Consider the following 13,152-nt stretch of genomic DNA (forward strand, 5'->3'; position numbering starts at 1 on the left):
GTGAGGGTACATCCCAAGTGCTGGGCCTGAAGATGGGAGATGGAAAAAGCACACATGAAAAAAAAAAAAGGAAAGAAAAGAGGGCCTGCGCAAGCTATAGAGAGGAGCATTTAGTCCACTGGCAGGGAGGAAGCGTGAGGAACTTGACAGAGAAGGTGAATACAAGCATAGCCAGCTGAAGAGCCTGAGCAGCCTTGCTTGACTGCAGGCTCCCCCTCCATCCTCTTCCACCTGTCTTGAATGCCTCCCTCCTACACAAAATCCCAGCACCCCTTTCCCTGGCACGGCATCTTCTTTCTTGAGCTGGAAGCCCCATGGGAGAAGGGCAGTACAGCATCTCTCCAGCCATATCCCAGGAGTGGTGACCTGCAGACACCTGCTCTGGCTCACAGGCACCTGCAGCCTGCATGAAGCTGTGCTAAAGGCAAGCCAGGATGCAAGGGGGTTTTGCACAGGGGTACGTAAGTATCTGGGGCAAGGGAGGCTGAAAACCACCTTGCTGAGCTTGCATTAGCCTGGTGTTTGGCAAGAAGCGACTAGACACGCTGGATGTGCAATTGGAAGCCTTGTAAAGAGCAAGCAGGGGTTCAGATTCCATGCTGGGGTAGTGGCCAGCTATTGCAACCTTCCTCAGGTGTAAATATCTGAGAAGGGCTGTTCCCATGATGAGTGAGACAATGCCATGAACTTCTTTCATTTGGGAAAACCAAACACAATTCAAGTAAAGTGATTTAATATGTAATTATAGTGTACAGCATGTGCTGGCATTGCATTAGAGGTATAGTTAAGCTCTTGCGGCTGGCAAGAGAAGAACCTGGTGGCGACTCATTACTAAAATATGATCAATTTTTAATTTTTAGTATGAAATATGGCACTGTCCAGCTCTTTAACATCTTAATAATATCAACACCCAGAAAATAAATGTACCATTTGCTCTGTCTAGTGCTGGATTTTTCTACTAGTGCATCAGGAGCTGGATTAGTCCCATGACAGCACGGAGCAAGTGGGGAAGACAGGGTGCTTTTCAGGGACTCAGATCCGTATAGAGGTGAGCTTGCTCCGCTGGTGCTCTGTGGTATGGCTGCACCATCAAAATGCTGGACCCCAACTCGCATTCTCCACCTCTCGAACTTTGCTTTGCCTTAATCTCAGCCTCCCTATCGCAAGCCACTGCCAGAAAGACATGATGTGCACGTCTGCATGCCTGAAGATGTAACGCTCTGTGTAAAGTGATCAGCTCCACTCGGTAAGAGCTCTGCCAGGCACAGCCCTGATGCAGGGCCCAGCTGCCGGCCACGGGGCTCAGATCCCACCACGCGAGGGGCCGCCGGCACTGCTCCCTCCCTCCCTCCCTCTCTCTCTTCCTTCCTTCATTCCTCCCTCCTTCCTTTCATTTCTCCCTCCCATCTTTGCTCACCCTCCCACCCTCCCTCCCTGAGAGGCTCCACTTATTTCTGTGCCGTATTACCCCATCGCTGTGAAGCGTCTTCTCTGCAGCCGGGAAGCATCCAACTCTTCCCTCCGCTCCAAGTTAATCATCTGCTTGTCATTAACCTGTGCCCTCCCACTCAGCGCTGTAGCTTTAACACGGGAGGTAGCAAGCGGGAGAGAGGACAAGCAGTGCCAGGCCCGGCCCCGGAGCCGCTGCGGAGCCCTCGCTGTTGTCTGGTCTCGGTCCCGGTCCCGGTCCCGTCAGACATGTGGAGCTGCCGCCTCCCCGCCGCCCTCCTGGCCGCTGCCCTCGCCTCCCTCCTGCCGCCCCCCGCTGCCTCCTCGGTCCCCCGCAAGCTCCTGGTGTTCCTGCTCGATGGCTTTCGCTTCGACTACATCGACGACAGCGAGCTGGAGGGGCTGCCGGGCTTTCGGGACATCGTGAACATGGGAGTGAAGGTGGATTACATGACGCCAGACTTCCCCAGCCTCTCCTACCCAAATTACTACACGCTGATGACGGGTGAGTACTTGCATTTCTGTGCTGTGATGCTCCTCAGAGCTCTCAGCTCGCTGTGACTTCTTCCTCCAAAGACAATGTAAAAATATCACAAGCTGTGCTTTTAGCTGGGAGTTTAAAAGCACTGTGGCATTACAGCTCAGTAGTGCTTGTCTAAAACCTGCTCTGAACTTGGAAACACCACGTGGAGCTGATTGTTGGAGTTTGGTTTTGCTCTCCCATGGTGCTGCTGTGTCCACCACCAGCAGCATGGCCATCCAGGGCTCTCTGGTGGGACCACTGATGGGGGCTGCTGCACATGGAACATAAAAAGGAGTGGGAAAGGCATGAAAAAGTAATACAGAGCCTTTCCAGTTAACAAAAAGGCATGTAAACTGAGGGTGCCAAGATAGGAACTTGTATTCAGTCAGCAGGTCTGGTTTGGCAAGTTCAGTGTTAAATTTCTTTTTAAAACTACATAGACCTTCTGCTTTCACCGGTCCCTGTCTTAACTTTGCCCTAAGCCCTTGTATCTGCAATGATCTGAAACAGCCAAATAGAAAAACATTGAGGATTTTTGCTTTTCCTCCCCTGCAGTTTTTTTGAACACCCAGGAGAGGCTTTCAGAAAATGGAGAGCATAGTCATGGTTTTCATGGTGCTGATTTGCTTTTTATCTAATGGTGCTATCTGCTTTTTATCGCTGGCAGAGCAACACATGGTTATAGTGACACTAGGAAAGTGCACAGAGTACAGCTGGGCCATTTTAATCAAAGACATCCTGGAAACAACAGTTAAGCAAAAACCAAACAAGTTTTCCTGGAGTTTCCAATTGGATTTTAATCTGGATAATAATTTATCTGGAATTATTTAACAAGCACAACCTTCCACCTAATGTGGAGGAGTGAGAAAATCCGTCCACTCCTAAGATATGTGGCATCTTCTGCTGTCCTTGGAACAATACAATGCCCAGCGGTCCATATACTGCTTGCTGGGAAAGCAAATAGATGCCATTGTAAGACAAAAATCTGACATCAGTTGTGCCCAGCTTGTTTTGAAACTGCTTAACCCCTTCCTCCCTCCCTCTCTCTCAAGAGAAATGCCTTTCTCTTGCTCATGTCTGAACAGAATCAAGTACAAAACCACCACAGGGATTTTTCATGACTTGGTGCAAATCCGTGAATGCAGAGCAAATGTCATGATTGAAAATAGAGATGTCATTTCACCCCATACCATGTTCTTCACGTTTACTTAGGCAAACAGGTTTAACACTTCGTGTGTGCAAAAAAGCCTTTAGATGGAGTTGTTAAAGAGAAGAGGGAAAGTGACTGCTTTCACTCATTACCACATTTAACCATCACTCCTATTAAGTGTGTATACGTAGAATGAAGTCTGTAATCGGCCTTTCAAGGAGTTTTGAAAACATCCTGTTTTGTGCTCTCAAAGAAGGAGTTTTGGTTTAGATGATGAAACACCACTGCTGGACTTTTCACATTTTTAGGGTGTCAGAGTTTCCACACCCCAGCTTGAGGCAATGAGACAATCTATGAGATCAAACTCAACTCCTCTTGCAAGTCTCCTGGCCTTCATGGTGAGGATCTCAATGCAAATACAACTTAACTGCAAATAATGATTCACCTTCCTAACACGAGTCACAACAGTGTTAAACAGGTCAGGAACCAACTGAGGACCAAGTTTAGGTGATGAACTGTCCAAAGGAAGATCCAAGGCTGCACATGAGCACTTGGGGTGTTAGTGGACCCCGTGGCACTGTCTTGGCATGACAGCATAGTGGATCCCATGGCTGCACTGTTCTTACCCCCAGTGCTGTAGTGCAGTCACCACAGAAAGGTGTCATGTTGTAGGTGGTGGTGGGGTTAGGTGCATGGGGCACACAGTAGACATAGCATTAGCTGTGTTCAGCCTGTGCATGTTTGATTTGCAAAGCTGGGACAGCTTTTGGAGAAAACGCAGCATGGCAGCGTGACATGAGCATCGTGCCGTGGTGACCTGCTTGTCCCTAAGTTACCATCTCCCTGTTGCTGCTGTATGGGCGTGGGAACGCTTAACATCACATCTCACCAGTCATGCATCTCTTCTGTGGGACACACACACAGAGACATGACTGTAACTGCTTTCACTTCTATTTGCAACTGGGATGTGTGGGATTTGCACGTTGCCAGTTTCTTGTGGGAAATCAGTGACTACAAGCTATTCTTCATGTCTTGTCCTACACTGCTGCTTAAACAGCTGTTAAGAAACTCAAGTTTTAACCTCCAAATTGCAGTATTTTAGCATTTGTGAATGCAGTTTCATAGTATATTGGCTTTTTTTTCAGCTAAATCAGCTTAACAAATATCTGGCCGCATGTGCACATTCCCACCTCTGTCTTTTTCATTATATCCCACCACTTTTTCAGATAAACACTCCCATCCGTTCTTTTTCTGCTCATTCACAAGGTATTGTGGCACCACATCCATTCAGGAGTGTACATGGCTGCACACGCTAGGACAGAGGACTCTGCTCCTCAGACATGGCTGCACACACTAGGACAGATGGTGCCAAACTGCACCCATCAGCCTTGCCAGAATGTAGCTTTCCTCTGCAAGGGGCAGCTAGCAAGCAGTAGCACGCAGTGCAGCTGCCCAGTTATCTGCCAGATCTTCTAGCCAATCTATTTTACTTTACTGATGGTTTAAAGAGAGCAGCCTATAATATTTAATATTCATGAGAAATAGCAAGTTCACCGAGATTTTCAAAGCTATAACCAAATAGATGCAACCATAGCTGATGACCAAGAGACATGTATCTAAAAACAACTCACTGATGTATGCTAATGTGAAGCATACCCTGTTTTGCAGAGACTAGGTGCTAGGTGACACTCAGGCACAGTGGGAGGAATAGGGCCCAACCTAGGTGTTGTTTACCTGTTGTTACTGGATAAATTTTGGAGGGGAAGCGAGAGGAGGGAGGTGACTTGCCTGTGGTCACGCAGTGCTGCAGGGCCATGGCGTGGCTCTCCATAGGTCACCCTCCTACCTGAACTCGCCACTACTGTCAACCAATGAGAAGATATTTGCCAGAGCTTCCCTGACTGATACAAAAAGCCTCAGCCCAAAGCCTGGGGCCTGCCCTTGGGCCTTCGTCTACATCTACAGTAGTTATAAGTAAACTGAGAGCATAGAAACAAGACAAATGCTAATGGTTTGGCTTCTTCATTTAAAGTCACCAGTGATTCAGAGCTTAGGGAGAAGCTCCAGTCCCCCTGCAAGCCAGGGCATGCATCATGACCTGCTATTTGCTTGAAGAAGCACCAAACAAGAGTAAAGTTGCTGCTGGAGCAAAGGGTTCTTGCTGGTGTGCAACTGGAGATTTTGTTCTGTTACAAAGATCTGGTGGTGTGCAAGGTAGACCAAGGATGCACAGGCTTAAAATCCAACTCTTTGAAAAGCAGTCTTCTCTAACAACCTCTTTCATGCCATGTTTCACAGTTTCAGCTTCCACAGTGGCATAAGGACTGATTCTTGGGTGGTTGGGTTGTTTTCTGAGCTGTTAAACTGAATCCTACCTGCTGTCCTAGCTTTCTGTGCTCCAGTTATGATATTGCAGTTGTTGACCTGAAAGGCATGATATAAAGTGGTGAATTAGGTAAAAGGAGCTGTTGCTGCTGACACATGTATTTGAGAGAACTTCGTGGGGCTTGACATGAGCTTGGCAAGCGAGGGAAGCAGGAGTTCAAATACATGTATCCCAAAAGGCTCATATAATCACACCATGTGCTGTTTGTTTTGCACAGAAAGGAATTAAGACCACAAGCCACCTCGGGCTTTTGTCCTGTGGGGAGCTTTTAATTTTCCCTTTCCCTGTCATGGCCTGGCTCTGCAGGGAGCTCTCACACCAAGCTCAATGGAAAGTCTGAGGTCCCCCCCGTAAACGCTACAAATGCAAGTTATTGCTTCAGAGCCCTTCATGCAATGTCTCTCAAGAAAAGCTGCTCATGCTGAGGGGTTTGGGTCTTCCTCGCCTGCCAACCCATGGGCATTGGGGGAGTGCTGGGGTACCCCCTGCACCCCAGCTCCCCTGAAGTCCCCCCACTCAGGGTATGCAGGGGCCTCTCACATTTCCAGCCCCGGCCAGCATAAACACAAGTGGACAGTATCACATTTGAGCTGGAAACCCAGGAGGATTTATTTTCCAAGATCCTAACAACAGATGAAGTCTTTCCTGGCAGGTCCTCCACGAGGACATGCCAACCACCTGGTCAGCTGTATTTCTCTTGGCCTCCATGGGAAGAAGAGGGAGTCCCTGCTCCCAGCGGTGGGTGGGGAGCTGCTCAGAGAGGAGCCAGCTAGGGGCCTCCATGTCCCTCTTTGGACAGGAGCTGATCTTAAATACTTGGCAGAGAGGCTGTGAGGTCCCATGAAGCTTGTGGAATGGAGGAGGAGGTTGAACTGAGGATGTTTCAGCCTCCTGCAACCAAGGTGAGGACTGTAGTCTTCGCATGGCTGTCTCACATTAGCTGTAACTCAGGGACAGCATGTTTTAAAGACAGGTCGTCTTTAAATACGGAATGGAGCATGGTGTTTTCCTAGCTGCTGCAGCTCAGCCCTGCGTGTGCCATCACCTTCTCCTCTGCATAGCAGGAGGGAGACAGGCAACTGGGCACAGGTCCCGGGGATGGGTGGCAGTCAAGGTCTACTCTGCCAGACTGAAGGTTTTACCCATCTTCTGTCTTTCTGTCGTCCTTCCTCCACTCCTCACTCTCAATGTTGCCATACTTGACTGCTGGGGGGCTTTGGTAGATGATGTTGGGGTCTGATAAATAGCTAGTCTGCTTCTGCTTTCCCCTGAGCACAGCAAATCTCCACATATGCCACACCCCGTTTATTCCATGTTTTCTGGGAGCAAATGTCCTTTGGGCTTCTACCCCTGGAGTCCGCTGGGCTCTGGCCGATGTGCACATGTACTGGTACATTTACTGTTTGCTGTGAGAGGTCTCCTGGTTCGCAGCACAGCATCTTCACTCTCTGTCCACCTGCTACCCACAGGAAGCCCAGCCTAGTGATGGCTCTTTTGGATGCTTCTTTTCAACTGCCAAGTTAACAGTATCCAGGATCCAGCCTGGTTCAGGAAAGGATGCTGATAGTTTCTGTTCAGCAGTTAAGCAAGTTTTAATTACATAAATAATACCTGCATTTTGTCTGGGGCATAAAAAATGGAGGGATAGCAGTACAACAGGGAAACTTATTATCCGTACACATTGTGTACACATGTACACGAACTGAAACTATCTCAATTTCACTGTCCAAGCTGAGAAAAAAGCCAGAAGGAGACAGAGAGCATAATGAGTGATGAGGGAATAGGATTTATTTCTTTTTGCTCCTCTTCTAACCACCACAGATGCCAGCAGCAGCAAAGCTTTAAAAGATTCTGTTTGTGACATACGGTTTTAAAATCAGTAGTCTCTTCTTCTTGGATTCATTTCTGAAATGAAAAGAACATGAAGAACAGGAACCAACAGAACATGAAGAAGTCTGCGCTAATACTGGCAGGGAAGGGGTACTGTCCTATCAAGGACAGGCTGGAGAAGAGAGTGGGAACTGGGAGGGTTTTTCATTTTCACATTCTTCATCTCACTTTGTTTACTCACCGCCTGCAGAAAGGCTGCAATGCCAAGTGCCAAGATTTTCCTCTTTCACACATACACAAAATGCTGTAAAAATCTGTGTTTGCTTTCTACCAGTTAAAAAAATGGAAACACTTTCAAAGTGGAGAACAGAAAGTTTTCTCTAACACAAGTTCATCTGCTACGAATTGAAGCCCAGCATTTTTTCCTTCTTACTAGCTACAACCTCACAGCTCATAACTAGCATACCTGCTACCAGCTATTAGGGGCAATAAGTGGACATTCACATATCAAGGTATTTCTCTGCCCAGAGCTGAAGTCACAGCTGATGAACAGAAAACTGCCAGAGGCTTGTACCCTCTCTAATGGTGCAGAGAGCAGCTGTGCCCATCGTTTTGTTCAGGCCTTCTATAGTGCTTGTAGCTGCACTGCCCTCGAGCTGTACCCAGCTGTGGGCAGTCTGGGGTCCCAGCATGGCCCCTCGGCCCACCGCTGCCACTCGATTCAGTAGACCCACTAACAGCCGTGAGCACGTGCTCTTCAGGGACATAAGACCTGCTTTCCTGCATAAGCAAGCATCTGCAAAGCCTAAGGTGGATGCTTGGGAAACAATCTTTGTGCACCCCAGCCCCATTCTGAAAGCACTGAATTAAGAGTTTCATGCTCTTTAAATGAATCTCCCTCATGAAAAAAAGTAAAGTATAGTGTATAGCAGAGATTTTTTCTGTGTCTTTTGATGTGATCCTACTTGGATACAGTGTCTTGCCTGACACAGGCTAAAGTGTTTCTGCTTTGGATCTGTGTGTTATTGGAGGTCATAAAAATTGTTAAGACTTTGCCAGCAAGCTCTTCTGGGAACATAAATTGTCCATGCACGTCTTGCAAGTACTGTTTTGCTTGGGGTGCTGCAGATGGCAGGGCCACTTTGCCCAGACCAGCACTCCCTCCTGAATTCTCATGAGCCCTAATCTTCTCCAGGCCACTTAAGGATGAGCACATGGGTTTTGGTGGGGTTTTTTTCCTTTCTTTTCAAAGAAGGGCAGATGAGACCCAGCAGGATGAGAGCAGATCAGGGCATATACCAAAGCATGCAGAGCTGGGCTTTTCAGGATGCTCTGCTCGCAGCAGGCTGGGCTCAGTCCTTGGGGATGGCAGCAGCATCATACCTGCTCTGAAGTGAGAATACGGTGCTGGTGACTTTAAAGTCCTGCTCTCTTCCTCCTCGTGGCAGGCAGCGTGAGCAGAGCATTTCCCAGGGCAAGTCATCCAGCAGGTCTCGAGGGGGTTTAGAAGTGGGGTGAGGAGCTGACAAATGAGCCAGACTGGGTCAGCATTTAGGTGACTCTTCAAGGGAATAACAGAGGAGAGATGTGGGGAGGGGAAGAAGGGGAGAGAGGGAACTGCATGTCTCACTTGGGCTGTTAAAACCTACCTACCTTAGTGTGCGCAGTGGTTTGTGTGGAGGAACTTAACCCTTCCACAGCCCGTATGTTCATCACCAGGTGGATACCACGTGGGTACCTTTGCTGTGTTGGCTAATACACACTGATAAATCTGATTTGCTCAGCGCAGAGGTGGTTTGCCTCTGTTTTGTTGCCTGATGCACCAGGTGTAGCATTGAGCGTGCAGCCTCTCTTTGAAAAAAAAAATCATTGAGTGTCTTAGAGTATTTTCTCATGTAGATTTAGACACGGGTGGTCCCTGTATGATACATCGTCCCTCCCAGTGATCCTAAAAGCTGTCCCTGCAGTCAGTGAAAGACCACCAAAGAAAGAAGAGGTCATTCTGGTAGCAAATGCTACAGGAGCACCCACTCTGGTTTCCAAATCTCGCGTATGGTCAATGTAGGGTGCATAGCACTTAGCATTGCACTGCTGCTGTTGTGGGTGGCCAAATGGCTGCACGGTTTGTTGAGGTTTTTTGCTGGTTTGGGCGGTTTTTCTTATTTCATCTTTGTCTTACATAGATTGATTTGAATGCTGACAAAAGTGCCTGGAGACATGGGAATGTGCTTTGGACAAAGGCAATGCTGCAAGAAGTGTAGTGTCCAAGTAAGCTGTAGCATGCAGACTTGCAAATGCTTTTGCTGCCTCTCTTCCACAAGGATACAGCAGTTACATATTCCAGGGAACTATACCCTCTTTGTTTTCCTCAGTTGCTTGAGGAAGGGGTGCTTTTTACTACAGTTGCAGAGAGTTTAAATGATGACATCTGTATGCTGAAATTGCTTTTTGCCCTGTTTCTACTTTTGAAACTCTTGATGTTTGATTACAGAGGAAAGCTGCAGTAATGGAAGCAATAATAAATTCAGCGTGTTATGGTGACTGTGTAACACCATGTTGCTATTTTGGTAATCATTAAAAAGGAGATCACCAAAGGTCATTTTCTCAGGCTGGAGAAAATAAGTTGCAACAAGGGATGTAAAGAACTGGAGTTGTACAGGTGTCCCAAAAGAAATCTGCTAAGCGACCTTAATTCTGTGTCTGAGTGTCTCCGGGGGGCAGAAATGCCAGCTATTGCAGAGCATTTTAATCTAGTGAGCAAGACACAGAATAGCCATGGTTGAAGATTAACAAAGGTCAAAAATAGAGTTAGAGACCAGGCATACGTTTTGTACAGTGTTACTGATGATAAACACTGGGATGAGCAACCCAAGGAAGAGGTTGATCTGATTATCAGTGTCTTCCAAGGAGGTCCAGGGTCTTTCTGGGACAGAGTCTTCAGACAAGCAGACGCGAATGGCTCCAGGCAGCATTAAATGGTCATGTCTTTTGGTCTGTCTGCTCATCTGGTCTTCCCTTCTGGCCCTGTGAACCAGAGATGTCTGCAATGAAATCTGGTGCCTTATCGTCTTCTGTAAAGAAGAGATCTTCTTTAGTATAAAAAATAGAAAGTTGGAGACCATAGAAGAATGAACTTGTGTGATGTGAAGATCAGAAGAATACTATCCTCTGTAATAGTGCACACAGTTCATTAAACATCCCAACAACACTGCAGTCTCTGTTCTGTTCCTTAAAGATGTGGGCAAACTGACAGCAGACCTTAGATCCTATAGGGAACTCACATCGGGAGCAGCTAGAGCTTGTTGTTCTATATGAAGAGTACACTGTACATCATACAAAGACATGACCTAACAGCTTCAGCATTGACCTGAAGGTTTCCCAGGATGGCACCAGTTGCCTGCCTGTAGTTTAGCAGGTTGATACATGCTCAGGAATACATGGACTTCAAGAAGCTGAAGAGATGGGGTTGCCCTCTAAGTAGGAAGACTGCATTTTTGATGCACTGTAAAGGCTTCCTTCCATCTCTTTTGAGACTTACGGTGAAGAAGGCACATGACGGGCTAAAGAGGACAGATTACTGCCCATTCAATCCACCAGTTCTCCTATATTAAGCCTGTTTGGTTTAATATGGTAAATAGTGACTGCCACAACTTGAGACTGCTTTTGTCCACTGGGGAGAAGGAAATGTTTTGCAACATTGAAATACCTCGTAGTAGGGAAGGAGAGTTCAAAATCCATTTTGAGGTCATGTGTACCCAAAGTATACAGAGTCCTCTGCTCAAAATGACGCCTTTTTAAGACAAGCATACCAAGGTTATTTCAGTTCTGATCACCATGCTCAGTCTCACAATAATCAAAGCCTGTTATCTGAATCCTTGCAGTATCATGACTCAGCAGCTAATGATGACAGTGTCTCACACATGGATCAGTGGTTGCTTTTTAAGATATGGAAATCATGAACTCCTCTTACAACTCAATCTTCAACATTTCTTTTCCTATTTTTGTTAATTCACCTGAAGATTAGCTCTTAAAATACAGAATTTCTCTTCTGACAATGACGAGAAGTGAAAGACATCTCTCGGCTATTATGTACTAGTTTCTTGTAATATAAAGTTGCAAAAGGGCCTCCATGATGCACTAAGAGGGCTGAAAATGTCTGATGAAATATTTGCTGTCCCCACAAGCAAGAACAAAGTGTGTTCATTTAAAACAAACAAAACCAATAAAAGATAATAATAACAAAATAAAAGTAGCATATAAATGTTTTAGCCTAGTTTTTGCTTGTTTGTGGAAAATCAGCTTTTCAACTGATTTGCCGATGATCCAATTGTAGCAGTGGTGACATCCTTCTGCTGGAGAACACCAATCTGATTGTGCTGTCTTTTTCTCCACTCCCAAAGGTCGCCACTGTGAGGTCCATCAGATGATTGGAAACTACATGTGGGACCAAAAGGCAAATGTATCTTTTGACATTGGTGTGAATAAAGAAAGCCTGCTGCCTCTCTGGTGGAATGGATCGGAGCCTTTGTGGGTCACAATGATGAAAGAAAAGAAGAACGTTTCCATGTACTATTGGCCAGGTTAGTATGTCAAAAATTGCTACCATCTTAACAGTGCATGTTTATATCTAAGCACTCCACACACTGCAGGATGGCTTTTTAATACAGTTCTGATATACAGACAAGAATTACGAGTGCTTTACTAACCACTCATATAAATGAATTGTCTTTTCTTAGGCTGTGACAATTTGCATGTGCTTAGAAAGGAAAAAACTGAAGTGTCTCTGGAGAAGGAGAGATACTGAGTTGCTGGAGTGGGTCCAGAGAAGGGCAATGAAGCTGGTGAAGGGTCTGGAGAAGTCCTATGAGGAATGGCTGAGGGAACTGGAGTTGTTTACTATAGAGAAGAGAAGGCTCAGGGGGGACCTTATCACTCTCTACAACTACCTCAAAGGAGGTTGTAGTGAGGTGGGGGTTGGTCTCTTCTCCCAAGTAACAAGCGATAGGACAAGAGGTAACGGCCTCAAGCTGGACCAGGGGATGTTTAGACTGCATATGAGGAACAATTTCTTCACAGAGATGGTGATCAGGCATTGGAACAGGCTGCCCAGGGGAGTGGTAGAGTCCTGAAAGTCCCTGGAAGTGTTCAAAAACTGTGTAGATGCGGCTCTCAGTGACATGGTTTAGCAGTGGTCTTGGCAGTCCTGGGCTAAAGGTTGGACTTGATCTTAAAGGTCTTTTCCAACCTACACGATTCTGTGATTCTATGATTACCTTCAGAGGGGCCGGCTTGCAGAGCATCCCCTCCTCCACCGTTCATCATGTAGAACATACCCTCCTTCATCATTACTCAGCTGAGGTCCCAGTTGCTCTGTGTCTGATCTATTAATTTAGAGGGACTTGGCCTTTCCATTCCTCATTTGTTGGATATTGGACCACTGAAATCCCTAGGAATGTGTAATAACAAGTCTTTTTTAACAAATAGGAGTATATCCTTGGGACCCACATGGTAATAAATGTGGCAGCTGTGCAGCCAGACCAAATCCCTTGCAACGTACCCAGCTTCTCAACTTTTTGACCTTTTAACTCTGCTACCTAAGCAGTATGCAAATATCCTCATATGTGCAACTGCAGGCTATAGGAACACATGTTGGAAGAGCTGTACTGAACACAGCCAGTGTCAGCGCATAAGGCAGCAGCAGCTGACTCGCGCCACAGGCTCCTGGCCAACTCATCTCCACATCCCAACGCATGTGTGCCTGGTCACGGTCTTTCCATGCAATGTGGTTAATAGCATCCCACAAAAAAGGCCACA

The 13,152-nt window shown here is 46.6% G+C and overlaps 1 protein-coding gene across 1 annotated transcript in view; it reads left to right on the top strand.

The window, feature by feature from the left end:
* The first annotated feature begins 1,698 nt into the window (after window positions 1-1,698).
* Window positions 1,699-13,152, top strand: part of ENPP6 (ectonucleotide pyrophosphatase/phosphodiesterase 6) — a 34,112-nt gene continuing 22,658 nt past the window's right edge. Inside the window, exons 1-2 of the mRNA XM_030492813.1 lie at window positions 1,699-1,954; window positions 11,739-11,918. Of these exons, the coding sequence (XP_030348673.1) occupies window positions 1,699-1,954; window positions 11,739-11,918 (436 nt within the window). The remainder of the gene's footprint in view (window positions 1,955-11,738; window positions 11,919-13,152) is intronic.

The sequence above is a fragment of the Strigops habroptila genome, chromosome 7 (genome assembly GCF_004027225.2).
Source record: "Strigops habroptila isolate Jane chromosome 7, bStrHab1.2.pri, whole genome shotgun sequence".
NCBI classification, from domain to species: Eukaryota; Metazoa; Chordata; class Aves; order Psittaciformes; family Psittacidae; genus Strigops; species Strigops habroptila.